Source organism: Corapipo altera, unplaced genomic scaffold, assembly GCF_003945725.1.
Source record: "Corapipo altera isolate COAL_440 unplaced genomic scaffold, ASM394572v1 62, whole genome shotgun sequence".
Classification (NCBI taxonomy): domain Eukaryota; kingdom Metazoa; phylum Chordata; class Aves; order Passeriformes; family Pipridae; genus Corapipo; species Corapipo altera.
In genome coordinates, this window is record NW_020884894.1 from 6,666,934 (window position 1) to 6,694,893 (window position 27,960).

The 27,960-nt window shown below is 44.4% G+C and overlaps 1 protein-coding gene across 1 annotated transcript; it reads right to left on the minus strand.

The window, feature by feature from the left end:
- Positions 1-461: 461 nt before the first annotated feature.
- Positions 462-27,704, minus strand: ATP2C2 (ATPase secretory pathway Ca2+ transporting 2). Its single transcript, XM_027647075.1, is given in 28 exon segments — positions 462-956; positions 1,620-1,761; positions 2,063-2,158; positions 2,727-2,874; positions 3,500-3,616; positions 3,699-3,767; positions 4,474-4,640; positions 5,154-5,204; positions 5,298-5,395; positions 6,012-6,182; positions 7,785-7,941; positions 8,494-8,595; positions 9,916-10,005; positions 10,793-10,894; positions 11,537-11,634; positions 13,517-13,641; positions 14,850-14,916; positions 15,162-15,237; positions 16,203-16,271; positions 16,657-16,806; positions 16,883-16,991; positions 18,125-18,141; positions 18,143-18,187; positions 18,282-18,317; positions 18,430-18,519; positions 20,283-20,399; positions 21,231-21,341; positions 27,606-27,704. Coding segments are annotated over 28 exon segments (2,832 nt in total). The 3' UTR covers positions 462-843.
- Between the last annotated feature and the right edge of the window lie 256 nt (positions 27,705-27,960).

Here is a 27,960-nt window from a genome sequence, read left to right on the forward strand (position 1 = left end):
GAACCTAATGATTAAGCACTCTGGACTTTCTGCTCATGCACCTAAAACATCCAGAAAGCGTGTGTCAGCAGTGGGCTTAGCTGTGATCTAAACATCTCAGTCCCTTTTGTGCAGCTCTTGATCCAACTGCAAAGCTCAACATCCCTGCTCTGTATGTGACTCATTTTTATTCTCAGATGCTTGTGAAAGCAATTCCCTTCCCCATTAAATCCATGCACTGCTGTGCTTTGGATCACATCACCCTTCCAGTTTGCTCCTCTTAGTCACACAGGTACCAAAGAAGACAGCTGAGGGTTGGCACTTCAGCTCTCTACTCTGGCATCTCCCCACAGTTTCCTTGAAAGGCTTGCTGAATCAAGGCTGGCTATCTGGAAATCTAGAAACACTACAGATTGATTACAGAAAAAGGAGTGCCAATAAAGGCAGGTCTTTTCCAGTCTTCTAATTTAATGAAGAAGGACAGGTCTAAATCAAGTCTCACACAGATACTTGTCAATAACATTTAAAAATGTAGATTTTATTAATAAAAATGACTTTGATTTAAATAAATAAAATTTCAGTTTATGCACAATATATTTTTCTGTACAGGTGTGAAACTCTTATTTTGTCTGGAACTATCACAGCCTTCTTGACATATGTTATAAAAATATACCTGCTCTTGGTTTGAAACAGGAGCTGCTGCAGAGGTTTCTGTAGAACAGCGCAGGTGGGGCGTGTAGAGGAGACTGTTGGTACAGGTGCACATGGGTATCTTCAGGAAGGATGTGTGGCAGCAGAAAGAGATGCATTTGGATTATCCAGCATCACAGCTCTGTTCCAAGCATGTTTTAGAGGAGGCCTGAGTCAGGTGTGACGTCCCTTTGTGTGCCCCGGGCGGCAGCAGCGTTGTTCACACAGTTTGACGAGCTCGGACACCACGAACACTGAGGAAGCCAGTCCAGTGAGGAACAGTAGGTCTGGGGGAGGAAACAGAGTGCAGGGGAGCTCAGCTGGGCAAGAATCCCAGGGCAGGGCCTTCCTGCAGCTGGCATTTGTGCTGGTGTAACCCATGGGTGCATGGCCTTGCTGTGCCTTTGCCAGCTGGAGAATTAGGGAAACCACCGCGATGGACAAGGAAGGGATCTGTACCTGGGTCCACTCAGAGGGTGGAAACCTCTGCTTTAATAATTTGGGATAATTGACCACTGCTTATGACAACAGGCCTGATGTGGATGCAACACAGTGTGGTAGGGTGGAGTTTGTTGATTGATATGGTGAAACCTGCATTGCATTTCAGCTGGGAAACAGTCACCCTGCACTTTCTGAAGGGAGTGCACAAGGATCTGAGATAGATTTATGGACAGAAACATCAGAACTCATGGAGGATCTTGGCATGTCTCCATTTACTTGCAATTATGTGCAGTAAATCAAAATTCAAAACCTAGACTGGGATAATATCATTAAATACTACTACTATTTGTGTATGATTATGTGTAAATATAAAGGTATAGGAGCTGTTGATTGATTTCCCCTACAGGGATGTGTTGGGAGGTAACATGAAACAAACTGGAAATGGCATCTGCTTTTTAAAGTAAATTAAATTAAAGAAAAACCAGACAATTATTTATTTTGCAACTTACCTAACACTCCTAAATTCTCTGTCTGGAAGATCTTCTGTAGTGGAGGGATGTATATAACAGCCAGTTGTCCCAAAAATGATCCAAGCACGGAATACAGGAACATGCGGTTCCGAAAAAAGCCAATTTCAAGTATCAACTTTGTCTAGAGAAGTAGGAGAGGGGAAAGAGAAATGTGAATCTCTGCTGGAACATAATATCACAATGTTTCTTTACATGCAAACTCCCTTTTTGAAGCTACATAAACACTAACTTAGGCAAAACTACATAGTTGAAAGTAGTTGCAGTTGAACTGTGATGGATAATTTTATATAAATAAAAAGTTGATAAAAATCACAGTGCTTTAAATGACATTAAAAAAACCCCTTACTATGCAAACTTCTGATATTCTAATGTTTATATTTGTGATTTGAGACAAGAAATTATTGCTGACAGAGCAATCTCACCTGAGAGCGACATGTCAGGGCATTGAAGAGGTCAAAAAACACAAAACAGGTAAAAGTCATCGTTGTGGTTCGAGGAGTTATGCCACCTTTTGGATTCTGGAAGCACATTTAAAATTCAGGGCTTAGTTAAGCCTTACAAAAATATGTCAATTCAGTAGGTGAATTAAAGGTTCCCTTTAATGATCCCAGTCATATCAAAGGGTAATAAAACAAAGGAGTAGCATTAATTTCTCTCTACTGATTTTTGAGATTATGATCTTATCAACCATGTTTTACATTCTTAAAGTGATGTGGAATTGAGTAAAGGACATTCTAAATTAAATTACCTAAACTGTTAAAGTAACAGTCACTATTTACCAACAGCAATCCGTAGCACTTGGCATTTTCTACCTACATGGAAAGGTAGAAGTGGAAAGTCCCTTAAAGCATTGATACCACAGCAAGTAAGAGTTTTCCTATTGTAGTTAAGAAGCTCCAAATTAGAGGCAACACAGGAAGGCAGAAGCAGAGCTATGAGCTGATCCTGGTTTCTTAACCCTCTGCCTGCACTGATCCTTCCCCACAGGATACATCCCTGAAAGTCCTTTGCATGTCCTTGAGAAACTGCCCTTCCCTTCATTTTCCACTCTGATGAAAACAGGATCTGATTGCAGATTTTCCTCACCTCCTTCCAGAAGACAAAGAGGGTTCCACTGATGATAATGAGAGCTGACATGAAGATTTTCAGGATCAGTGATTTGCTGAGTATGGTGTCTGTGATACACCGGGGGGGCTGTTTGATGGTGTCCCTGTCAACAGGTTCAACTCCCAAGCTGCCTCCAAGAGAAGCAGAGGGATGTGTTTAGTTAATGCAGGGCATCCCAAAAAGGTACTGCTGATACACCAGGATGGAGCTGGAGGAGACAGTTCTTTGGAATACAGCAGGAGTATTCTGGCAGGGTGACATAAGGCCCCAAATTTGTCTGTGACACCAACACCAAAGGTCTCTTTTGCATATGGAGCTGCTAAAATGACACATTAGACCATCATATCATCTCATCTCCCTGTGCCAGAGGGAGAGCTAACTCTGAGTGTGTGGCCAACATCTCTTCCATATTGTGGAAGCAATAATTGTAATTGGTTGTAGTTGTAATTAGCAGTTGGATGAGGTTCTTAAGTGTTGTGATTTTTGGGACATACGCCCCTTACGCCCCTACATGTATTCCCTTTCCAGTCTATGAGCAGGTTATGTTCTCAGGATAACAGACCATTCTAGCCAAAAAATGACATAGCTAAGTGTTTCTACCATGAAACAGCAACACATAAATGTGAAGTAAATGCTTTTGGAGAGACTAGGAGGGAAAAAAAGCACAATTTGTCTAATCTAACCACCAAATAATTAGTGCATTGATGAGGAATCAAAGCCAAGAATGTTTTGCTCATGTGACTCTTCCATACCTCTGGGCTGGAGGCCCATCCATGATGATGTTGATCCATAAGATCTGCATAGCATTGAGTGGATTTGGTAGGTTGAGCACTGTTGACAGAGTAACTAGGCTCAAAGCTGAGATACTCCTGCAAAGCACAGAAGAACATTATTCTGCAGGGACTCTCCCCGAAGGTGCTTTCACTGGAAGTGAAGCAAACAGGAACTTACGTGCTCAGCTGGAACCGGACAAAGTTTTTTATGTTGTAAAATATTCCCTTTCCCTCTTCTATTGCATTCCTGGAAGAGAGAGGAGAGTTTATTAAGTAAAGAGCACTCACACTGTTTTACACTGAGCTCTCTGTGACACTCCAAACACAAATTGTCTTCTCTAGCCCTTATTTCAGATGAAATTCAGAGCACAGCTCAGGATGAGGTTGTCAATGCAGCTTCTCACTTACAGTCACTTTATCAGAACTAGAAGATCTGAAAACATGGGTCACATGGCCAGGTTTTGGTTCATGAAGCAGGCCTAGGATCTATTTATATCCTCACTGGACCCTGCCCACTCTCTCTGTTGTTAAGAACCAACAAAGCATTGCAAATTATGTTTTTCCTCTGAGCTTCCTGGATGAGGAAGTGAGCAAGTGAGAATCATAGAATCATAAAGGTTGGAAAAGACCTCCAAGATTGTTGAGCCCAACTTTTGGCCAAAAAAGTTCTGATCTACCCAGACTTCTGGGTAGGTGCTCTCAGACCCCCAGTTAGCTACAGCAACGAGAAACCAGAGCTTTCAGGTGAAAGTAGGCTTTGTCACCACCACTTGAATCAAGTTGCTGTGTATGCAACTGAAAATGAGCCGGACCCACACTGGGTATCTCCACGTACATGTCCTGCATCTTGCCTTGTTCCCAGGGCTAGTTACACAACAAACTTGCTGCAATGGATGGTCAGAAAGTATCTGGAGTAAGAAAGTGCCTGCTGGTAAGAAAGTGGCTAAACCTACATTACTTTTGAGAAGTCGTCGTCCACGAGGATCATGTTGGCAGCCTCTTTGCTCACGTCCGTGCCGGCCTGTCCCATCGCGATCCCGATATCCGCGGATTTCAGGGCCACGGCATCGTTGACCCCGTCTCCTGTCATGGACACCACAGCACCAGCCCTCTGCAAAGCCTGTGGGAGAGGAGAGGTGACAGGCTCCTGTAGGTAATCATAGGGTTTGCAATAACATCGAGAGAGCAGAAGTGCTGTGTGACTCTGAGGGTAAATCAGGCTCAGCAGCCACTAAGGACAGAACTCAGACCAAGAACTAAGAGACTGGATTTTCAGGAGTATAGAGCATCTCATAACTCCAGCAGAAGTTAGAAGAGGGGAGTCAAGTCCTCAGAAATCATTCTCCTGATATTAAGCTTGCTAATAGCTCTCTAGTGTCTTTCAAATGCCCAGGTCACACTTGCAAGAGAAATCATAGAATATCCTGAGTTGGAAAGGAACCTCAAGGATCATCAAGTTCCCCTCCATATCTAAAACCTTCAGTGTAAATAGTGCCAATGCTCTAGCTGAGTTTTGACAGTCCTTTAGTTTGAGCTGATCCTGCCATGGAAGACCAGGTCATCTAGAGAACTCTGGCTCCCCCTCCCCCTTGTTTTTGTGAGACATGCAAAGGATTTGAGAGGCTTTTAGTACCTTTATTATTTTTAGTTTGTGCTTTGGACTTGTTCTGAAAAAAATGGAAACCTGAAACAACAGAAAACAAACAAAATATAATTAATCTTGTATCGGATGGAAGCTATTGGGAATAGGCCTTGTTTATGTAATCAAAACCATTACATTTTGGACAGTGGATGAGAGCTCTGCCTCTTCCAGTTGGTCCAGCTCTTCCCCAGACATAGCTTTCAGCTTCCCGTTGCAAAGACCAATATTTTGTCCTGCAAACAAAAGCCCAAAATGAGGTCTGCCCATCAGCTCTGGAAAAAAACAACTCTTTCCTGACTTAGAGAACAGAGACAGAAATTAAAGAAATTACTGGGAAATGTGTCTGAACCTGGGGCACCTGACAGGACACACAGCTCTGGGACTGGGTCAGTCATCCTGTGCTGACTCAATGGGAATTATGGAAGCAATATTGTACCCAGAACTGGAGCTGGTGCTAAATCTGTCACTCTGTGCTCTGCTACTTGCTCTGTGCATTTCTAATGGCAAAATGAAAAAAGTATGAAGAGCTGAGATACTCACACTCTGAACATTAGTGGATTCTATAATCCCAGCAATGCCATCTGTGTCTTTTGAGGGTCTTACATTGAGATTTTGCCATTTCTGGTGCTAAAATAGCGGAATTAACTCACTGGAATTTGGCTCATAGTTCGTAGATGCTCTATTACTGCATTTAAGTTTTGATTCAATGGAAAAGCAAGAGCTCAGTGACTTCTAAAACCTCTATTGCACACACAAAAAGGATCATAAAGTTGGTTATTAAGTGATGTAACATTTGACTGATCTGACAGACATACTATAGGTCCCCAGGGAAGAAGCAAAGTTTGGTACCTATAGCCACAGCTGTTTCCAGGGCATCTCCAGTTATCATCTTCACTGACACACCAGACTCAAAAAGGACTTGAACAGCTTCCCTCACTCCAGCCCTCGGGGGATCAATTATTCCAACCAGACCTAAAAATGTTAGTTTGCCAAGTTCTGGACCTGAAGCCAAAGCAAGTACTAGAAACAGAGGGGGAAAAAAAGATGACAAGAGTAAATTATTAATAATCTATTTCCATACATCAAAAGGAACATTTAGAGGAGATATGAAATTGCCAGTTTTCCAGCAGAAAAAGTCGTTAAAACTGGATCTTTAGTCATTACAATCAGATCTTGATAGACACAAAAATTCAGTCCAATTAAATAATAGTTCATCTGAATCAGAGCATTTCTGTTTGACATGTTTCTCTTAAGATTTATGTCCTTCTCATTTTAAACTGTCTACCACATCTTCCCCAAACACAGATGGATGAAACTGGGACAGTGCAGTGTTAGGCCAGACACTATTAAACTGCTAAGTTAAACAATAGCACTTACACTTTTTTTTTATTTTAATCTAAAAACGTGAAATGTAAATTCAGTTAAACCAGTGAGACTCCCATCAAGTAAACATCAAGGCTCTGAACATTTTGTTTCTGTTCCCGGTACATATCCATATCATTCAATCATTAAATCACTCAAGGATATTTTGCCAGGGATTCGTGTCAGTGTTGCTTTGATGATGGAATCATAAGCTGCAGCAGCTGCCTGAGCTAATCACTTCCCTTCAGAGCAGTAATTTGCTGTTACCACAAGGGTAGATGATTTGGATGTTGTAAAGCAAGCACCATACACGAGTTACTAACCACAAGACATGGGGCTGGAGAATATGTACATTAACTGTACCAGCTTCCAGATCCTGCTGCCAAGACTTGTTCTTATCTACTTACAACCTGGAAACACGCACAGGAGACAGTGTCTTTGTTACTGTGTGAAAGTCTAAGATATTTCTGAGGGGATGTTTCTAGTGGTGAAGGAGATGACATGTGTACAAAAACTTCAGTGGGCTGTGCACTGACATGCAGTCGGGATCAAAAGGAGATTGTTAGATTTGGTTCTAGTGAAGAATTGAAATGAACTTCAAATGAAAATCTCAGCACCCAAATCCATGTTTGGAACCCCTTTCAAAGGGGCTTTTTGTTGTTTTTGAGGCAGCTTCTCCAAAAGCAAACCTTGGCAGAGTAGTGCTCAGAGGGGGCCCAGCACAAAGCTTTTCAATGCATCATTCAGACTGTATGCCAGGCAATCACAACACTCCACGGAAGAAAAACATTCACCTTTCCAGTGCTTATTTCAGCTCCTTTCAAGCTCACTAGTTTAAATTCAGCAAAAAAACAGATCAACCAGCCGACCTAAGACATGACCTTCAGCAAACTCTCACAAGGGTTGCAAAGGGATCACGCAAGTGATGTTAAGAACCAGTGAATTTAAGCTGAAAGAGATTTAGATGGGATATTAGGAAGAAATTCTTCCCTGTGAGGGTGGGGAGGTCCTGGCACAGGTTGCCCAGAGAAGCTGTGGCTGCCCCATCTCTGGAAGTGTCCAAGGTCAGGTTGTACAGGGCTTGGAGCAACCTGGGCTAGTGGAAGGTGTCCCTGCCCATGGCAGGGGGTGGAATGAGATTTAAGGTCCCTTCCAACCCAAACCATGCTGTGAATCTGTGATGACTGAGCCTCTGTCCACCCTAACTAAAACAGAGCAGGAAAGTACTAGGGCATGATAACCCATAAACTTAAGACTGACCTCGAAGTCCTGAGGAGCCCATTCTCTTCTCTTCCTGCTGGTAGGCAGCTTTCTGCTGGGGGGTGAGTGACAGTGAGATGCCACCACTGTTGTACAGAGTGCAGTACTGAATAACTTCTTCAAATGCTCCTTTCATAAAGTAAATATCTTCCTGGTCCTTTAAAGCAAGGAGTTAATACAGTTTATATTAAAGAAAGAGAATTTTTTTTTTTTTAGAAAGGATCTTTTGTTTCCTCTTCTGCCTGTTTCATGAGATGCCCAGGAACTTGCATTATGTATAAGATGGGATATTTTTGTTCTGGTCATTTTTCATGTTCAGCCATCAGAGACAGAATTGTAATGAAAAGGTTGGTGAGTTTTTAACCTCACCAGTACAGTATCAGCCAAAATGAACTCCTTGACCCAGTAAGGGATAAAGGGCCAACCTTTTTCTCCCAAACACCATATCTCTCTTTGCCTGTCAGTTATCTCTGAAAAGCTTTGGTTTTCCTGCTCAAACCAGTGTATAGAAAGTATTCTCTCCTCCCATTCAAACACAGCTTTACAAGGTAAAATTACACCCAAGTTGGGAGTTTGGAGGTTTGTTCAGTTTTCTCCTGACATAGTTAACTCCTGAAAACATTATTTGCTGAAGAGATACCATTTCATGCCCATTGTTGAGGTGCACAATTAGAAACATGAAACCAGTCACCACCACTGTTTGCTTTACCTGATTTTTCAGTGTGCATTTCACAGCCATCCACTTCTGTTCAGAGCTAAATGGAATTTCCTTCTTTCTTACATAAATGTCTTTTATGTCAGCTAATTCCATCTGAAGCAAGGTAAAACAAAAAGAACGCTGTAATGCAGAACACTGCCAAAGTTTGTGTGTATATATATATTTTTATATATATATTAAAAGGGTTGACTGTTGACCATGTCCTTCCAGGCTGTCAGATACCACAAAAATTCATATTTCAAATATGAGAGAAAAATTCATAATTCAAATCCAACTTTTCCTTTTGGTGCCTCATGTGGGATAAATTAAACTGGAGTTCAAAGCTTGATTCCTATTAAGTTTTGAGAGAACTAGGGAGCTGCTCTGCCTTTTTGGTGGGGCTTTGGGTCAAAGGAGGCTCAAGTCCATTCCCTAAACCTACAGCAAAGCAATGGGCTGGGCAGATTTCTTCCAGCCCAAGCTCAGGCTCCCCCACTTTGGTTGTTTCCCAATGACTCTACTTGAAAGAAAAAGGGAAATTGCAAATAACAGAAGGTTAGATTGTAGCTGTGGTTTCAAATTATTTCGTGATGAGTTGAACTCAAAAAGCAATTCACCAAACTGAAAAATTAAAAAGAGAAATGGAAGAGACAACCTTCCACATATTCTGCTATTGCTTGGCCACTGAATGCCAGAGCTGGACGGAGGTTTTAATTCAGCATTTAGGGAAGTGAAATATTGTTTAAAAAAAATAAATTAAAAAAAAAAATCATGATTTTGCCGTTAATTAGGAGCTTTAAAAATAGGAGGCAAGATCAGATGCTAGGAGGTGCATCATTTCATGGGGTACCTTCTGTGCTTTACAGCCCAGCTGAGCTCTGAAGCCACAGGCTGTGTTATGCTGATTAGGTGATACCTTGAGGTATTTTACAGCCTCTGCCTATGAGCATGAATGCAATGTTCACAAAAAAAATCTTCTTTAACATAACCATGACTAGAAAAAAAGTAAAGCTGCCAGATGACTCAAAATGAGGGTGAGCCTCTGCCTTGCTTTCCAGTCTGGCCTGTTCTTGCTCACATTTCACTCTTGTCTTCCTCCTGAACTCTTAATTGGCACATGCAGAAAATATTGAAAAGGCTGTCCAGTCTGACCCTGAAAGAAATCCATTCCACAGCCTAACTGCATGATTAACCAAACAAAACAATTATTGCTGTTAGTGCAGAAGCTCAGGGAAGCTGTTTGCCCACGACAAAAAGGTTGACTGGGAGAGGTGTGCATATTTGACCTTGGAAGAAGAGATAAGGAAATATTAAAACCAGTCTCTGTGGAATTTAAAGCAGTCTGAACGCTGCTGCCAGACCTAACAATTCCAGCTTTTTTTTTTTAATTTATTTTTTAAATTTCTGGAAAATTTTAAACCATAAGAACCTTACCTTCATTGCCAGGGCAATGAGAGCTCCTTCTGTGGGTTGTCCTATCACACTGTTTTTCCTGATAACAGCATTATTGACCACACAGCCAGCCTGGAGAAAGGAAGAAGTTTACATGTTGGGTTTTTTTAATTACTAAATTCATAGCTTTTCCATCTCTTTAAATGAAATAATTAAAGATTGGAGAATGAAAGTAGCCACATCCCAAAAGATTGGTGAAAAGATTCCCCACAGCAGCGTTTCCTGAGATCAGTTCTTGTGCCTTCTAAACCCCCTTACTCCATAGGATACAGCAATGAAAGCTTAGTTTCTCCCCTACTATTGATTCTAATGTGAAGTGTGGATAAGATATGAACTAATCTCCATATGAGATTCCAGCTCATATAATTTCACCACCCGAACACTCATTTTAGTCTACAGTTAAATGTTCAAAATTTTATTTAATGCTGACACAGGATGCAGAGATCATCACAACACATTTATAAATTGACTATGTGGCTAAAGTCTAGAGTGTGTCCACACTTAAAACCTGAACAAGGTAAAATGAATCAGTCTCCCCTCTGACAGAATTGTGGTTTTATCCAAAATATCATTGACTCTTGAAGCTGATGACTCTGGTCTCTCCCTGAATGTCTTACGATCTCTCCCTTTCACCCATAAGCTTCAGGTACCGCATTACACTCAGCATCTTTCCATGAGAATATTTTAGCAGGACAGTTCATTTTGGAGTTACAAAAGTTGGTGTTTTTTGTGTGTGTTTGTTTGTTTGGGTTTTTTTTGTTGTTGTTGTTTTTTTTTTTTCATGCTAATTACCCAAAGTGATTAGTACAACTGAAAAGTGAATTTAACTAGGGTAAGCTGGTTCATAGGTTACACTTACCTCCACTAGCTTCCCAATGGAGATGTTGGAAAATTCTTTAAGTATCTCCTTTGTTGGCAGAAGATAAACATTTCCTTCTCCATTGTAGCCCACTCCGCTGACCTGAGGGAGGGAGAGACAGGCAGGACATATTTCCCTGTGTCAGACAGGACTGTTCTGCAAATTTCTAACTGTGAAGGAGTTCTGGGATTCTTTTTCTGCCTCAAGTTTATAGGAAAGGCTGCAGACAGTGACAGTATAATATTATAGCTGTATAGGAACAAAAAGAATCAACTTGTCTTATACAGAACTTCTTCACCGTGATTTCAGGAGTCTCCTGCAACTCAGGTGAGAAATCCAGCCCTTTGGCAGCAGTGGGTTCACTGGTTTTGTCCAAGCCCTACCCTCACTTTTCACACAGGTAAACAAACCAAGCAGAAGGATTAAGCCACATCTTCCTACAGAAGACGGACGGACAAGGGTGAGTGGCAGGTTTCAGTATTCACAATAATTACAGAGAACAGCAGGTTATGTCAACGAGCAGGTTATATCAGCTGTGATATCTGAGCAGTTTCTGTACCCTCAGCCCCACCTCTGCCTCTCTCCAGTGCTGCAAAAATCCTTTTTTTAATGGGACTGGTGACATGCAACAAACTGCTTGGTTTGGGGCTGACCAGCCTCCCTCATTTGGGTCTAAATGAACTAAAGGCAAAAGAGCCCTGCTGAATTTCAACAGGAAAGCCTGAATTACTGTCTCATGCCCACCTCTGCCTGGAAGCCATCCGAGGTCACCAGCCGAGTCACCGTCATCTCATTGGCAGTCAGGGTGCCCGTCTTATCCGAGCAGATGACATTGCAGCAACCTGAAGCAGGAAAGTTCTTAATCAGAACTGATAAATAATGCAGCCCAACAACGAGATTCAGAAGAGGGAGGACAAGTTTCCCTGATGTTATTTAAACTGCACCAGTGAGGAAAGGGAGAAGAGACCAGGAAATGGATGAGTCTCCTGACAGGGTGTGTAGGGGAAGGATTTGAGTGCACATCAGGGTAGTGGGCACATAATTTGGGAGTGACATGGGGTAGGAGACATCTGAAGAGGGTCACATTGTCTTGAGCATCATAGGGTGGGCAGTCAGAGGGCCTTGATCCCCAGAGAGCTGGTCAGTGTTTCTGAGTTGCAATATCACACAACAGAACAGCTGCTACATTTCAAAAAGACAGCTCAAATTCCCACTGCCATGTGCTTCCTCAGAGGACCATTTGACCCTTGCTTCCCTAAATCAGGAATAGCAGCCCTTTCCTGCCTCACCAAAGGACTGTGAGAGCAGATGGGTTAAAGGTTGTTACAAAAAGTACTTAAAGTTCCACAGCTGAGAGAAGAAGCTACCCCTTTGTTCTGCTTTGTGCCAGTCCTGCTTCAGTAAAGCACATTTTTCCAGGGCCCATTTACAAAATTCAGCAAAGGAGTGGATTATCAGAGACACCACATTCCAGAGGGTTTCCACTCCCAGGAAGGAGAAAAAAAAATCACTTTAATACAAAAAAAAAAAAAAAAGAATCAGACTCCAGCTCCCTTCTGAGTCTGAATATCTTCCCTGACTCTGGAGATGCCCACAGTGCTTGGGTACAGACCCCATGAGCACGATGAGCTCCAGGTAAGAGCCTGGAGAGAATAAAGCAGATTGGGCTCCAATTAAATTAATGACAGTTTCAAAGGATTAGCAGAGAGCAAAGCCACCACTTCCAATACTACATATTTAGTTACTGACAATTGGAGGAGAAGGATTATTTCTCTCCTTTTCAAAAGTTTAGGAGACATGGCACTCTCAGTGTGTGGGTGAGCACAGGTTCGGCCACCTGGCACTGTCAGTTCTGCCTCCTTGGGCAGAGCCCTACCAGAATGGAATTCCTCACGAGGGAAAAGCCATTTCAGATGTTCTGGGTCAGGGCAGACACAATAAAATAAGGGTGATAAGACTCCTTAACTGCAGAACAAACAAGGGCAGTTCAAACAATAGTAGGGTTTCCAGACAGGGTTTAACTGAAGGATCTGGTTGTGCAGCAGATATCTGGGACTTTGCACAGACCAGGCTTGGCATTGCTGTGAGTTTAATGAGGGTTCTAAAAAGACACCACAGTGTCTCCTCCTCTATTTCCCTGCAACACTGACCCAGGCATGCAGCCACCTGGGAGTAAGGGCCCATTTGAAGATAAGGGGAGGTGGAAGAACGATTTCATTCTGCTCTGATGTTCTGAGGATGGGCAGGATGCCTTCTCAAGGTCTCTCTGTCCCTGCTCTCCGTGACTTTTTGGATATCAGGGAGATGGCCACCCAGGCTGCAGAAGGAGATATTTAATTGTCCTCCCAGGCTTGACTTGGAGCTGAGAGGTTTTCAGCCAGACACTGAAGAAGTGGACAGGATGGACTTGCAGGATGATCCCAGAGCATGGAGAGGAGGGAAAAACCAAGCTTTTAACCCAATCAGGGCATGTATTTCTGTTCCCTGTGGACCATGGCTCAGTTTGCATCATTCCAAGCACCTGCCTGTGTTCATATCACTAAAATGAGGGAAAAGGGTGAGAAACACAGGGTAGAACATATTTAATTGAGTGGGTTGCTCTGTCCCAGTAAGCATATTCCAAATTTATGTTTTTAATCAAACCAAGGCTCACAGGGCCAGCTCATGGCTCAGATTTTGGAGTCTGGGAGGTGACTGAGCTGCATGGCCCCTTGGCAGCCTTACCTAAGGTTTCTACTATGGGCAGCTTCTTCACAATGACCTTTTTCTTGGCCATCCGGAGAACTCCCAGCACCAGGGTGACTGTGACCACGATGGGAAGGCCCTCAGGGATGGCAGCCACGGCCAGGCTGGGGACACCAGAGACACAACAGCTTCAGCAAGGGGTCAAACAACAAATACTGACCAAAATGTGCCACAGGGACATTTCCATGGCATGAATTTTTCTGAGTGTCTGCCTGGGAGCACCACTGGGACTCCTGGCTCACTGTAAGTACAAAACCAGGATATTTGTCCAACCCTTCAACATTTTTCTGGATGATTTTTGACAGAGCAATTATTTTTCTTCTTTACATTGCCAGAGAGCATTAATTTCTGGCTAAGCAGGGATTTAGTGGTTGGATTTCATTTCGTTTATTTAACTTTCTGAGGATGGAAGTTGAATATTCCTTGGCATCACAGCTCACACATTAGCTACTGGCTCCTGGCCACATGCAGCCCCTCGTCTCCTCTCTTACCCACTATGGAGGGGCAGGACCAGCTCCCCAGATCACTCCAATTGGTACAATACCAAAACCAAAACCTTCCACACCTGATATGTTGAAAAAATCCAGCCACAGTCTGCATGTTCAATATTAGATATTCCTTGGGAAAGTCCAAATGGTTTTAGGTCTGTGCAAAATATAATCAAGGAGGGCTTTCAAAACCATAGGCTGCTCTCCAAAACTAAGGATTAACCACTTTTCTTTGCCACCACATGCCCTGGCAGACAGGGAGGTGGCACTGAGCCATTTTGGCTTCTCTGTTGTCCCCTCGTCCTGGGTTTTGTTTTAATTTCCATAGAACAGTTTTTTTAAGAATTGATTTTAGAGCCATGACAACCCCAAGTAAGATGGTTTATGAGCACTACTGAAATGTAGTAACATGGTTTATTGTGTTTGATTAAGAGGCTGTGCATGCTCTTTTATGCTGCACAAATTGTTCATTCATATCTTCAGACGTAAGTCCAGTAAGAACAGCAAAGAGTAATATTTGCTGTTGCTACACTCCCACTTAAATTCACAGTACAGATAGGAAAGGGCATTCACAGCATGATGAAGTAGAGATGCTAGTGAAGATTTTCAAAATGCCAATTTCCAAAATTAAATAAACCCTCAATCTTTTTTTCCCTTAAACTCTGTTTAAAGTTCACATTAATGTCACCAGTGCAAGAGCAACATGAACTTAGGAAGGGTCTTACTCAGGTTCTCTTTTGTGAAATGTCCATTGTTTTGAATGAGGAATTTCCTGGGACGTGTTTCATTAGAAACCAAGGAGAAAGGTGCTCCCCAGCCCTCACCTTACTCCAATGGTGAACATGCTGAGGAGACGCTTCCCTTGCAACCACCCAATGAGCATTATCAGACCTGGGGGGGAAAAACAATCCCATTAAAAAAAACTTAAAGAAATTAATAAGTCTCTAGCCTTCCTTAGCTGTTGTTTTAGAACTAAAAGTGCAACAGACACCCAAATACCTCCTTCAGAATTGTCTCCTCTTAAACCCCCAAAGTCCAGGTAACCCACATTAACAAGGACTTCTGGGAAAGCAGCCCTGGAGCACAGAGGGATTCCACAGCCGACTGTGCCAGTGCCAGCATTGTGTCCCACTCACCAATTATGCCAAAGGAGAACAGGCTGAGCTGCTTCCCCAGCCTGTCCATGTTTTTCTGGAGAGGTGTCTTGGGAGTCTGGAAAAATCAGAGAATATCCAGTTTTCTTTGCTTGTTATGTGGGATCAGAAGATCCTTGTCAGCCCAGAACAACTGATCCACACAGTCCTGCTTATCCTTTCCATGGTCCCCACAGTTACCCAGTGCTTACCCCACCCAAATCCCAACAGGGTCTGTTGGGCACAGACCATCCAGCAGAGAGTGAGTCTGCCTCAATGCACTCAAGACAGGCAAAAAAAGTGGGAGAAGAGATGAATTAATCACATTAGTTTGCAGCTGGGGAGACAAGGTAGAGACAGACCAATCTGGAAAGGTCCTTAGTGATTGAGTCTAGGACTGGATAATTTGTGTGCAAAGCCTCCGGGACAGGGATAAAAAGTCTGAACCCCATCCCCATGGTCTATGCTCTCCTCTCCAGGCCTGTCTGTGACCTGGCAGACTCGAGCAGACCCTTCTCCTCCACTGAGCCAGCTCAGAGAAAGTTTCAGGCCAAGGAAGGTACCAGACCTGAGCTCCTGTTCTGCAGCAGTACTTTGCAGAGACCTGCAGAGCAACACAGCAGCACAGAAAAGTGGCTGTTCTGCTTTCCTGTGATTTCTTGTTAATGGATCAAGAGTTAATTAGTTTCTAGACCCTCATCTGTGTTAGTTCAGAGATTTGACTGGTGAGATCTTGACATGTGTAGAAGTTAAAGTTTTTCATACCTACTGGAAAATACTTGTGTGAAAAAAAAAAAGAAGAAACCACAAGCTTTAGGTGTCATTAGATACAAGCTACATATCACAAGTCTGGATTTAGAAGCCTGACTCCTGCTAATAACCTTCTCTTTCAGCTACAGCACTTTTGGTGTCCCTCAGTCACACAGGCATTTTGTAGCAGGAACAGAACAGAACTGAACCCAGAGCATTAACTCTTGGGACTGCTCCTGCTCACAAACTGTCATCCAGGACACCCAGCATTTCCACAGACACAGACTGTGTTACCTCTTCAGCTCTCATCATTTTGAACACCTCGCCAAACTGGGAACTTTCACCTGTGCCAATAACTACTCCCTGAAAAAGAGGAGAAAAAAAAAATAGAGATGGAGATGAAAAAAATCTAGAGACTCATAGAATCCCAAAATGGTTTGGGTTGGAAGGGACCTTAAAGCTCATCTCATTCCAAGCCCTGCCATGGGCAGGGACACCTTCCACTAGCCCAGGTTACTTTAAGCCCTGTCCAACCTGGCTTGGACACTTCCAGGGATGGGGCAGCCACAGCTTCTCTGGGCAAACTGTGCCAGGGCCTCACCACCCTCACAGTAAATAATCTTAATATCTAATCTAAACCTGCCATCTGTCAGCTCCAAGTCATTCCCTTTTGTGCTATCACTCCATACCCACACCAAAAGAATCTGTAACTAATGCCAAGGAAAAGCTGGATGATGTCAGGACTCACTTTTCCCTTCCCGTACTGCACCAGGGTCCCCATGAAAACAACATTGCTCAGTGTGGTTATGTCTCCAGCTTCCAGCAACACAGTGTCAGTCTTGTTGCAAGGCTCAGCTTCTCCAGTAAAACTGGATTCATCCACCAGTAGATCTGTAACCTAAATAAAGAGACATGTTTCTGGCATGGTTAGGACAAGGAATTTCCAAGCCAGGTTCTTCCAGAGCTGTATTTACCTCTATCAGCCTGAGGTCTGCAGGAACCCTGTCTCCAACAGACAGGTAGATGATATCTCCAGGCACCAGCTCTCGTGCTAGAAGATGCTGCAGTTTCCCTTCCCTTAGGCTACATCAGATAAATGGAAAAAGAAGAAAGCAAACCAGGCTTTGAGGTTTTATTCCTCCTGCAGGCTTGGGAATGTGACTGGCAGGAAAACAAGAAGCCTTGCCCCGAAGAACTTCCAATGTAAATAAGAACATAAAATCCTCATAATGATGAGAAGAGGATTATGTTCAGTTTAGACTCAGTTTTAACTTATAAACAAATGGGCAGGTTATGGATAATTTACATTTCAGTAATAAGTGAATTATACAGTATTTAGACAGTAGATAGGAGTGACAAGAGGGTGTACTTTCATGCTCTAAATAATGAAATGCATATTCTTTAACCTAAAAGGAAGCTTTTTAAAGCTACAATTAGCCCTGTCATTCCACTGTTGCATCCAAAGTACATCCTTCCAAACAGCCAGATGCTTATGGTGTCATATCATAAATAAATAAAGAACCAACAGTGGGGTTTGTAAGCTCCAAACCAGGGTGAACTTTGGACCAGAGAAAAACCCCACACCTCTTTGGCAGGGCCAGGTTTCCCTGAATCTCAACGCTTATTTATGTTGGCCTTGACAAAACTGACTTGTGGAGACTTAAATAGGAAGAACTTTTCCTGTAATTTAAGGCACTGATAGCAAACATCAAAGCCCTCAGGGCAGCAGGATCTCACACACCCTGTGGCTGCCCCAGGGGCTGTGGAACTGCTGTGCTCCCGCGTGCCCAACAAGTGTGCACAGAAACAGGCAGCGAGGAACCCCAGCCCACGTGCACCTCCACTCCTGTGCTGGTTTGTGCTAATCTTTTAGGGGTAAAACTACCCTAAAGTCCCCCTAAAAATACACAGATGAGGTTTTCCCTGCCCAGGGAATCAGTGACACACAGGAGGCTGCAGGGATCTTTTTGCAGGGTGTGGAGTGGGACATTTCTGCAACCTTCCTGTCTCTGAGCTTTTATTCAAATACAGGGTGCCTACTTTAATTATTTCATCCCCTTTTCCTGTGACTTGCAGCTGCACCCACACACAGTGCCATCCCTCCAAAGGACCAGGGTCTCATTATGTCCACAACAACCCGAAGGAATTTTCTTCACCTGGTGGTTCTGTCCTCCTACCCCCATCCCTGCCAAACCCCTGCAGCAGGAATGTCTCACCAGTTGCACTCGGGGGGGCACCAGCTTGTTGAGTTCTTCCAGAGATTTTTCCGAGCGATATTCCTTTTAAAGGAGAAAGGAGAAGAAAGCCAGGAGTCACAGGAGAGGGCTCACTCCTAACATCCACGGCCATGGAAGTGAGCTCTGGATAACCTACCTGGATGAAGGCCACGGTGACCACGATGAGCACGGCCTGTGAACAAGGAGGAGTTACAGGTGTGGACACACCAGCTCAGGGAGCCATGTGTAGAAGTTTAAGTTTTTTAACATCCCAAAGGTTGGGATGGAGGAGAGGTCCCACCTACCATGGTGATGCTCGCTGCATCCTCGTATTCCTTTGTGATGACACTCACCAGAGCTGAGGCCAGCAGCAGGAGGATGAGGGGGCTTTTGAACTGAAAAAAACAAGCACAAGTGGCAATATGAAATTAAATATGGAGCTGCTGAAGCTGAGCCGGTGCAGAGCTCAGCAGGAAGGATTCAGGTGTGGTTTTGTTCCAGGGACCCTCCTTGCTCATGTAGCAGCATTGTTCTGCCCAGACAGGGGGTGCAGCACCCACAGCCAGGCATCTGCAAATCCCAATCCTGTACAGGGTGCTTTGGGGACCAGCAGGACAAGACTAACACCAAAAGGCAAAAGTTTTCTCACATTTTCCCTCTTTGCATAGGCAGTGCTCTGCTTTGCAAGCACACAGCACAGGCCTGACTCCAAAAGCTCCTTGGATGCACAATAAGTACACTCAAAGACTTTATTGTCTTTTTAGAATTTGAAACCAAAAATCCTCTTTTTTTTTTTCATTTTTTTTCTTTAATTAATCTGCTCAGCTCCTCATTGGACCAAGGCTGTGGGAGTCAGGTATTCACCTTTTCACTTCTAAACACGGATTTTAAGGCCCATTTTCCTACCTGAGAACATTACATCTCTGTTGAGATAATGTGGGAATTGTTGGAAAGGAATTAAGTAGATAAACTGCCTGTTTTGAGTAACAGATGTGTGGAGATGCTCAGTAGGAAAGCCAGGATTTAAATGTATTCCTTGCTGAAACCAAAGGTGAAAATCCCTCCACTTCTCTTTAGAAAACTGGGGCAAAGGGGATGTTTACAAAAAATAGCAGCTGTAAAAAGACACAGCAAGTGTCTGCTGAGGGATGATGCTCAAGTGCAGGGTGTGAATGGAGTGGGACTGCAGCAGCTTCTCCAGAGACACCAACAGGTTGCAGGAGGCTCAGAGATGCCCCAAAGAATTCCTTTGGTGCCCCTGTAAGAGAAACTGCTTGCTAAGGTTGAGTAGAAAAAAACAGCATCTCACTTGAAGAGACGTGGAGATGATTACCAAGAGCTTAAAGAATACCAATCACATAGAAAAAAAGTGATAAATCATGAAATAAAACTGAAGTCTTTCAAAGCAACTCAAATCTTTGTGATTCGACTAAGCAAGAGTAAAATCAGTCAAATTACTGGCTGAAAATAAAAAATAAAACCAAATAAAACCAGACTCTTCTTGTTCAGTGAAAAACTCTAAAAGAGAGGTGAAAGATGCTTTAAATAGTTATGAGAAATAGTTAATAAAAGCAAAACTCAAGGATAACTCAGCTGAAGGAAGACAAGATTGCAAATTCCACCTTCTGCCTGGCTTTTTCGGGAAGCTGACATGAAATCATGGATCTTCACAGTTCCTGGCACCATGTGTGAATGATTCTGTCATTGATGTATCGCTGATATCACTGACACTGCCCTGGGCTCCACAGCTGCCCCTTCACTGCAGGTTTAGGCCTTTCCCTCCCTGTGGCAGCCAAAATCAGAGCAGCTTTCAGCTGCTACTGGTTCTCCTCAAACCTTTCATGATTTTATCACTTGCCTTAAAGGGAATAAATATGCTCCAGCAATCAGGGCACTGATCTTGATTTTTGATACAGCTTTTGATTTGTGGGTTGCGTGGAGATAAAAAGGTTTATTTCTACTAGAAGATGTTATCTTCACACTCTGCATCGGGACCTCACAATGGTTTTCCCAGGGAACAGACAGTTTCTGTGTCCAGGGCACAGCCTGTCCCAAGGCTGAACCTCTGGAAGTAGAAACTCTGAATAGTTCAATGCAGAGACACTCTCGGCCAGGGGACTTTGCCAGGAAATGAGAATCTGTGCAGAAATTCCCTTACCTGGTCCAGATATTTCTTCCATATCGGCTCCTTCTTCTCTACTGAAAATTCATTCCAGCCGTGTTTTAACCTGCGCTGGAGCACGGAAAACTCAGACAGTCCAGTCTGTAAATCAACCTAGAGGGAAAAAAACCCAAACCCAACTCAAATATTATATATTGTTATGAAAAACTTATTTAGGTGAGGTTATGTTAAACTCCTGTAAGCAGGCTGGGCAAGACATTCATGGTTCAGTTCCTCACAAAAAAATAAATCTGCCCACTCTTCTTCTCTTTAGTTATTTATTTTTGTTAAACCATAAAACTTTATGATCAACCATTACAGAAAACCTTAAAGTAAGCAGAAGTTAATTAAAAAAAAATGCATTTCCAAAAGGGAGAAACCCAACAGTAGATAACAAATTAGAAATCTAAAACAGTAAAGGAAAGAATCAATTTCTGATTTTACTCTATATTTAAAGAAAAACATTAAAATAAAAATACTCTGATAAAATTCAAAGAGAAAAAAATGAGAAGGAACAAGAGCTATTTTGTCTGGGTTTAAAGAAACCGCTGAGGTCAGAAACCACAATATAGCCAAGCATTATAACTTTCCCTGGCCATTTCCTCCCTGAATCCCGGTGTCTGAGCCCTGCAGCCTGTGCTGGGGCCCCTCCTCAGCCTCAGCCCCTGCCAGGGCTCCGTTTTCCAGACTAGACAAGGGAATTCTTTCACCCACAGAGCAGTTCACTTCAGTGAAACCCTTCCCTGAGACAAACAAAGTCCAAATTCCCAATGCTGACCCTCGAGCCCATCCACGGCAAGGATTCACCCCATGTAAATGCAGAGGAATTGGGCACTCCAGGAGTTTGCATGAGAGTTAAAGACCGATTTTGCTGCTCAGCCCCTTTCCACAGGCAGATCCCACCACCTGCATCCCATGTTGGCAAAGACCTGCACAAATCCTTACGTTCAGAGCTCTTGCCAAGTCTTCCTTGTGGCATTTACAGGCATCTTTCGGGGGTACAACTGTCACCTCCTTCTCCTGCTCAATTATTTTCAGCTCACACTCGTCAAGGGGCTGAGTAAACAAGACAAAGCAATCGTTAGGTGAGAGCAGAGCAAATGAAAGCATTTCAGCACCTCTTTGCTCCTTCCCTTGATCCCAATCACTCCCCTCACCTTGCCAAATGTGCAGCTTCAATTAGCTACAACACTTCCCAAATCACAGCTTTATACCATCCACTAATTAATCCTGATTACAGCCTCCAAGCCAGGTGTCATCCTTGTAGTGGAAGAAAGGCCATCAGGAGCTGAGTAGCCAAAAAGAGAAGTTGGTGATGAGAGAAGTGTGTCAGGCTGTGCTGTTTGAGGTGTCCTGTCCCAGATGAGCATTTTTCCATCTCTGTGTCTCACCAGCCCACTGCACACTCAGCCTCAGAGTAAGGCAAAAACCCTTTCCCCTTGTTAGAGACATAATAAATGAGCTGAAAATGTGAGCTAGGAAAATCTCTGAGCCAGCAGATAGAGTAAAATCTCCTCTCCCAAGTGCAGGGCTGTTTTGCTCCACCACTGATTGCACAGATGCTTCCAAGCAGGATAAATCTTCTTGCTCCATCCAGGCAGCCCAAGGTCTCGGCACTCTAATCTTTTTCCTTTGAAGATCTCTCATTTTCTTGTAAAAAATGCACTTTCCAAAGCAGCAGCATTCCCTGAAATCTCAGCCCATCACAGTGGCAATGTGACCACTACTGCAGGGTAAGTGCAGAGAGGGAGAAATCTCACCCTTCCCAAGGGACAGCAATTCTGTTCCCACTTACCTTCATTCATGAAGCACCAGAGTGTGTGTTCATTAAGAAAGGGATCCCCAGGGATTGTGGTGCTCAGCCCTGGCAGGAATTTGTCACCTCTCTCTGCTACCAGCACCCAGGGGTGTTTGCTGTGGGATTCATTCAGGTCTGGCTTATCTGCAGCTGAGCAAGGCTTGGAGGATTTCAGGGGTGTCTGCAGCAGTATTTGGGTAATTAGTCCTCCTGAACATTCAGGAGCTTTCTAGGAACATCTAGTGCTTTACAATGTAAGATAAATGCAGGAAATCAGAAATGCAGAAAAATCCCCTTGGCTGTTTGCTCCCACTGGGATGTGGAGTTGGTTTCAGTCTCTTGGTTTCTGGAGAGCTCATAGCAGGTGAGCAAGGAGCATCTCTAAGCCCTGCTCCTTGAAGAGGCTTTAGCCACATCCATCTGTTGCAGCCCCCCTTTTTTTGCCATTTCCTGACCCACAGCTCAGCTGCCAACACGTGGGACACCCACCTGCTCCCAGCAGAAAAGCACAGGGGGCTGCTCTGACCCCTTGGACTGGGGAGGGCTCATTTAAAAGCCATTTTGCCCCAAGAACACCCTGCCTTCCCCAAACCCCAACAACTGGCTCAAGATCTCCAAGGGTTTTCCTGCTCTCATGATTCCCTCACGCTGGTGACCAAACTTTGCCCAAAGAAGCTGCAGTATTGGTCCCCTTTTTTGAGCCATACCAGCACTGGACATCACCCTTATTTCAACATCTCCTTAACAGGCATCTCTAGAAGGGGCAAAAAAAAAGTCCTTCTGCGCTTAAGACTGATGATTTCTATCCCTATTTGTGTGTTCTGGTTGTGTAAATTCATCAGTCCCCTGCAACTTTGTTGACATCCAGACACTGCAAGCCTGAGAGCCATCCATGTGCCTAAGGAGATGGAAGGACTTGGTGGGAAGAAAATCCAGGGCTGTCATGGATAGACACATCCCTGCATTCATTACCATCCTAATTAACGTGGCTTCTACAGGCTCCTCTGTGCTGCAGGTGACACATTCAGATATCAAGGCATAGACTTGCCTTGAAGGAGTTTAAATTTTAATTGAAGCAGCTGGAGGGCAGGAAGAGACCTGGATGTGAGGATGACATGCCTGCAGTCCTCAGAGCCAGTAGGGCAATCAGGGCCCAGCTCTATCACTAATATTTACCTTCAAAAAAGCGTGGAGGAAATAAATGACAAAAGCCATGGATGTGCCCAAGCTGTGTGTGATTTCATTCAAAATGTTGACAGCTCCCTGCTCCCAATAACCAGGGGCTATGGGGAAAGGAACAGCTTTATTAGGATGAGTCCACGTGCAGTGGTTGGCTTACACCTGGGATCTTCCCACCGGATGAACAGCCCCAGTGATGCAAAGGTCAGAAAAGCAGCAGTGGGACCTCATCTCACTTCTCCTCTGCAACATTCTGCCAGTGCAGAGCCCCTTTTCACATCCCACCCCATGGATGTTGAGCACCAGGCAGTGTCCTGAGCAAACCTCTTCATAAACCAACCTCTCCTTGAGCATCACTTGCTTTTCTATTTTACATTGCAAAGCAGATGTGGGTTATCCACATTAACCATTTACTTTTATAACCTTTATCCTTTAGGCACAAGAGTGCACAACTCCATACAACAGGGCAGCAAGAAGTAACAAAGAGCTAATTATCAGTTTATCCATTGCTTTGCAAGGTCAGGAAATACTGGAGGCTGTAAAGAGCAGCTGTGGGGCTGGGAGCCACCTTGGAGGTACCTGCACATCCCTCATCCTGAAACAATCCATCAATTGTCACGCTGAGCAGCCCATGTGGGAGAAAGAGAGCATAGGACTTTCTGCAGAGCACACAGCCCTTTTTGTGTACTCTGGCAAACAGCCCAAAAGATCAGTTCTCGGGATTTTTCCCCCACCTCTGCCTTTACTGAGACTTTGCATATTCTTTTCCCGAGTCTGAGATTGCTTTGGACCAGTTAATGTACTGTAATCCAGAGTGGGTCGGGTTATTTAGTCTACAAGGAACCCTTTAACTTTATCCTTAGAATATAAACTTCATCCTTACCAAAGATGCAATAAATAAATCAAATCATCCCCTCCAAAGCTCTTTACATGGCTGGGGTTTTTTTGTGGACAGGACAGGCAAAATTCCTCTGTCTCAGGGGTGCAGGAATAATTCAGAATCCAACCCAGAGCAACCCTCAGCCCTGCAAAGGAGGGGCTGCCTTGCTGGGCTTCCCTATCCAAGCTCCCAATCCTTTCCCACCCACCACCATGGTTTCAGCTCCTCTCACAGAGTTTCTCACGCCCCTGTTAAACGTCTATCTCAGAATTCCAACATTTTTTACATGAAACAAAGCATCTGGTCTCCCTGGTTGCAGATATAAACTTCAAAATGGTCCCTTTGATTGTTCAAAAAGCCAAGGGTTTTCCAGAAAAGCTGTTTTAAAACAATTCCCTGGATTTTAAGTTGGCCCCAGGGCTACTGACTCAGGCTGGGTGGGCAGCGCCCAAATCTCAGGCAAATAGCCCCCAGCTGCACATCCCACTCTCCTCACCCTCTCTGCCCTCTTGCTCCTGCTCAAACATGCATTTCCCCTTCCCCCCAAAAAAAATTTAAATAAAATAAAATAAAATCTTCTGGCTCCCTTTAATGCAAAGCAAAGTCCCTTGAGCTGAAAGAAACCTTTCTATCCCTGCAGAAAAACCCAGTTGCTGCAGCTCCACAGCCAATAGTGATCCCAGTCAAGGAGCCTCCTCACTCACCCAAGCCAGTCCCACTCAGGTTAAAAAGAAAACCAAAATCCAGGAGTTTAAGGCAACTTCCTATATAAGGTCTCTTGGGAGGGAGGGGCTGTAGCCCTTAGCCCAAAAACCTGTGGGAGCTGGGGAGAAGGATTTAACTCCTCACCTGCTGGAAGCTTTTCAGTTGTGAGGAACTGGGCTTGACACTTCTAAGAGACTGAAAACACACACGTATCTGTAAGGGAAGGCCCTGTTAAGAGGCAAACCCATGCTCTTCTTTTCCTCACCTGGAAGCAAAGCTGCACTGTTTAGTTTAATTTAGGGCATACAAAAAAAAAATAAGTACCTGTATGATAATAAAACTCTTCTGATAAGGATGCTCTGCATATCCAGGAGGATACAGAGCCTGTGAAAGTCTCCAGGAGATAAATGTTCCCTGGTGTGAAACTTGGAATGGAAAAAAATCTCAACACAAACTGAGATACCAATTTGGTCCTGGGGGTAGGACAGGGCTGGGAAGTACCTGTACTCCATCTCATGGCTAAGAATCCTGAGTGGATCAAGTGTTGTGGGGGAAAGGATTGAAAGGGTGAGGAGAAACAAAACAACTGCAAAGGAAAAGTCCTGGCAGCTCTGAAGAAACTCTGAAGAAGATCTTATTGCATTAAAATCTACTACAAGATGTACCTGGGGTAGGAGGCAGCTCCTTCTGAAGCAGGGACTGTACACACCGGGCTTCCTGGGGCTACAGGGGTGACCCTGGTACATGGTCAGAGGGAAAAGGTGATGTAAAGAAGCAGTGCACAGGCTTTTCTCTCACCTTCACACTCACACACACACACAGGTACTTATGACTGTGCATGTGCACACACACACCCCACACACACTGGGATGCTCAGAAGAAAAATCTTTGGTTGTTCTTCAGATTTCTGCAGGAAAACACACAATTCGTGTAAACTGCAAATTGTCCCCACAAAAATGTCCCTGATTCTGAATGAGTCACTGCAGAAATGGAGATGGAACCACACGCAGCAGTCTGGACACAGGCTGTGCCTGTGCTTTGATGTGCAGGGCCAGTGTCCTGTCATCTCCAGGTCACACCTGGAGCCCCTGAACTGACCATCACCTCACAGTGACCAGCACTGGGACCTTTTCTTCACAGCTCAGTTTGTGCATTTATCCAGGCCAGAATCCTACCAGATCACGTGGACTCCCATCCACCTTTAAGGCCCAGCACAACCCTTGGACCAAAATATTTAAGTGCTCTGCAAGTATTTTCAAGTAAAGAAGCAAAATACCATCGAGCAGGGAAAATGTGAGTCATTTACTAGCCTAAATCATAAACTGAGAATAAGTTCCTTATTTATCAAGTTCCTATTTTTGTTTCACACTGCTGCCTGCTCCCTATCCTGTACCAAAACTCAGGTTTTCTCCCTGTCCTGTTATGCACAAACTGCTCTCTGCATGGACCAGAGCTAAAATTCAAGAGGGGTTTAGATTTGGAAGTAAATACATGTCATTATTTATTTTGTCACAGCAGAAATGGTGCAACCAAGGAACAAGCCAGACTAATTGCCAGTGGCCTCTTGCCTATGTATGATCAGAAATCTCAGCTTCCCATCAAACCAGGGTACAGATATTCTCTGTGACCTCATCAAGATGATCTTTTCCTGGGATTTTGGGCTCTTTGTGAGCAATGTAGAGCAATATCTCCTAACCCACTCTGTGGTACACAGGGTAAGAGTTCAATGTCTTACTTTCTTCTCCCTGTAACACTCACCAACCCCCACACTGGACAGACGAGACTCAGAAGAGAGCAGGGGATTAGCTGAAATGTCATCTGAGAAAAGGCCTCAGTCAGACAGTAAGAAAAAGCACAGGAAAATCTCCACGTGTGTGGATGGTGCTCGTTGGGATGGGAGTAAGGGCTTAATGCCACGTGCTGAAGGAATTGGACAAATGGGGTTCACGTGAGAGAGCACCCAACCAATCTGTCATGTGGGAGAAAAGAACAGGGCTTGGGCCACGGAAAACCCTGTGCTGAACAAACAATCACATAACCCCAGACCTGAAAATTTTGTGATGAAAAAATGAGGAGAACAGCAAATGTGTCACCCAAACCACCACTTTTTGGTCCATCTGCACCAAGGAGAGGTAGTGAGAGCAGGGAGGGGACATCAGTGCTCTACACCAGCATTTTTGGAGGAGAAGAAAGCATCACTTCCAAGTGGACTCTGCAAGTCTGAGCCAAAGCTGTTCTTGGCCACTCATTACCAGCATTGACTGCAGCAACAGCACAGCCCGAGGGTCACAGCCCGAGGGGTCACAGCCCCTCCACCACTGATCAGGGGACCCCCGAGGACATGGTTTTGAGCCTTGCTCTTCATTTCCCCTCTGCTGGGGCAGTGCTGGTACGTTGTGCCCACACTCCAGAGCTCACACTGCACCCATGGCCACACGCCGTGTGCTCTCCCACGTTTCCTTAATTTTGAGCCTCCTCAGTGCAGAGAACAATGTTACTGGGCAGGAGTCAGGCCTGAGCTTTATGTCCTACGAGTATTGCATAAAAGCAAGGCTCCCCATTGCTCCCCACTGCCTGGTAAACATCATTAATCTCACCCCTCCTCGCACAGGGAGTGACTCGGCTGCTCAGGAGGGGAGAGCACAGCGGCAGCAATATCGAGTTACCGGTGGGATGAAGGAAACAAAGTAGACAAAATTAACCCCAATTACACAAACTATTTCAGCAGGTCCAGGCAAGAGGCACAGGCAATCCTCACCTCCTCTTCCGGCTCTCCGCTTCCAAGGGGCTGATACTTCTGCACGAAGCGTAGAAACGACCTTTTCTGGAAGAGTTTGGTGAAAATCCCTTCTCCCATCTTCTCTGCGCCGCAGTGGGAAGTGCCCCAGGGCCACCGGGATGGGGCCACCGGCTGCTGGAAGTGCTGGCTCCAATTCCCCCGTGAGCTCAGGGCTGGAGTTACCTGCAGGGAGAGGCACCTTCACCTGCCGCCAAGTCACGCCTTCGGCCGGCGGTGCCGGAGGAGGCTGCACGCCCTCGGAACCACGGCAGGGTGCTGCCCATAAAACCCTGCTGGGGGAGCCTGGCTGAGTTTGACGCCGTGCCTGGGACAC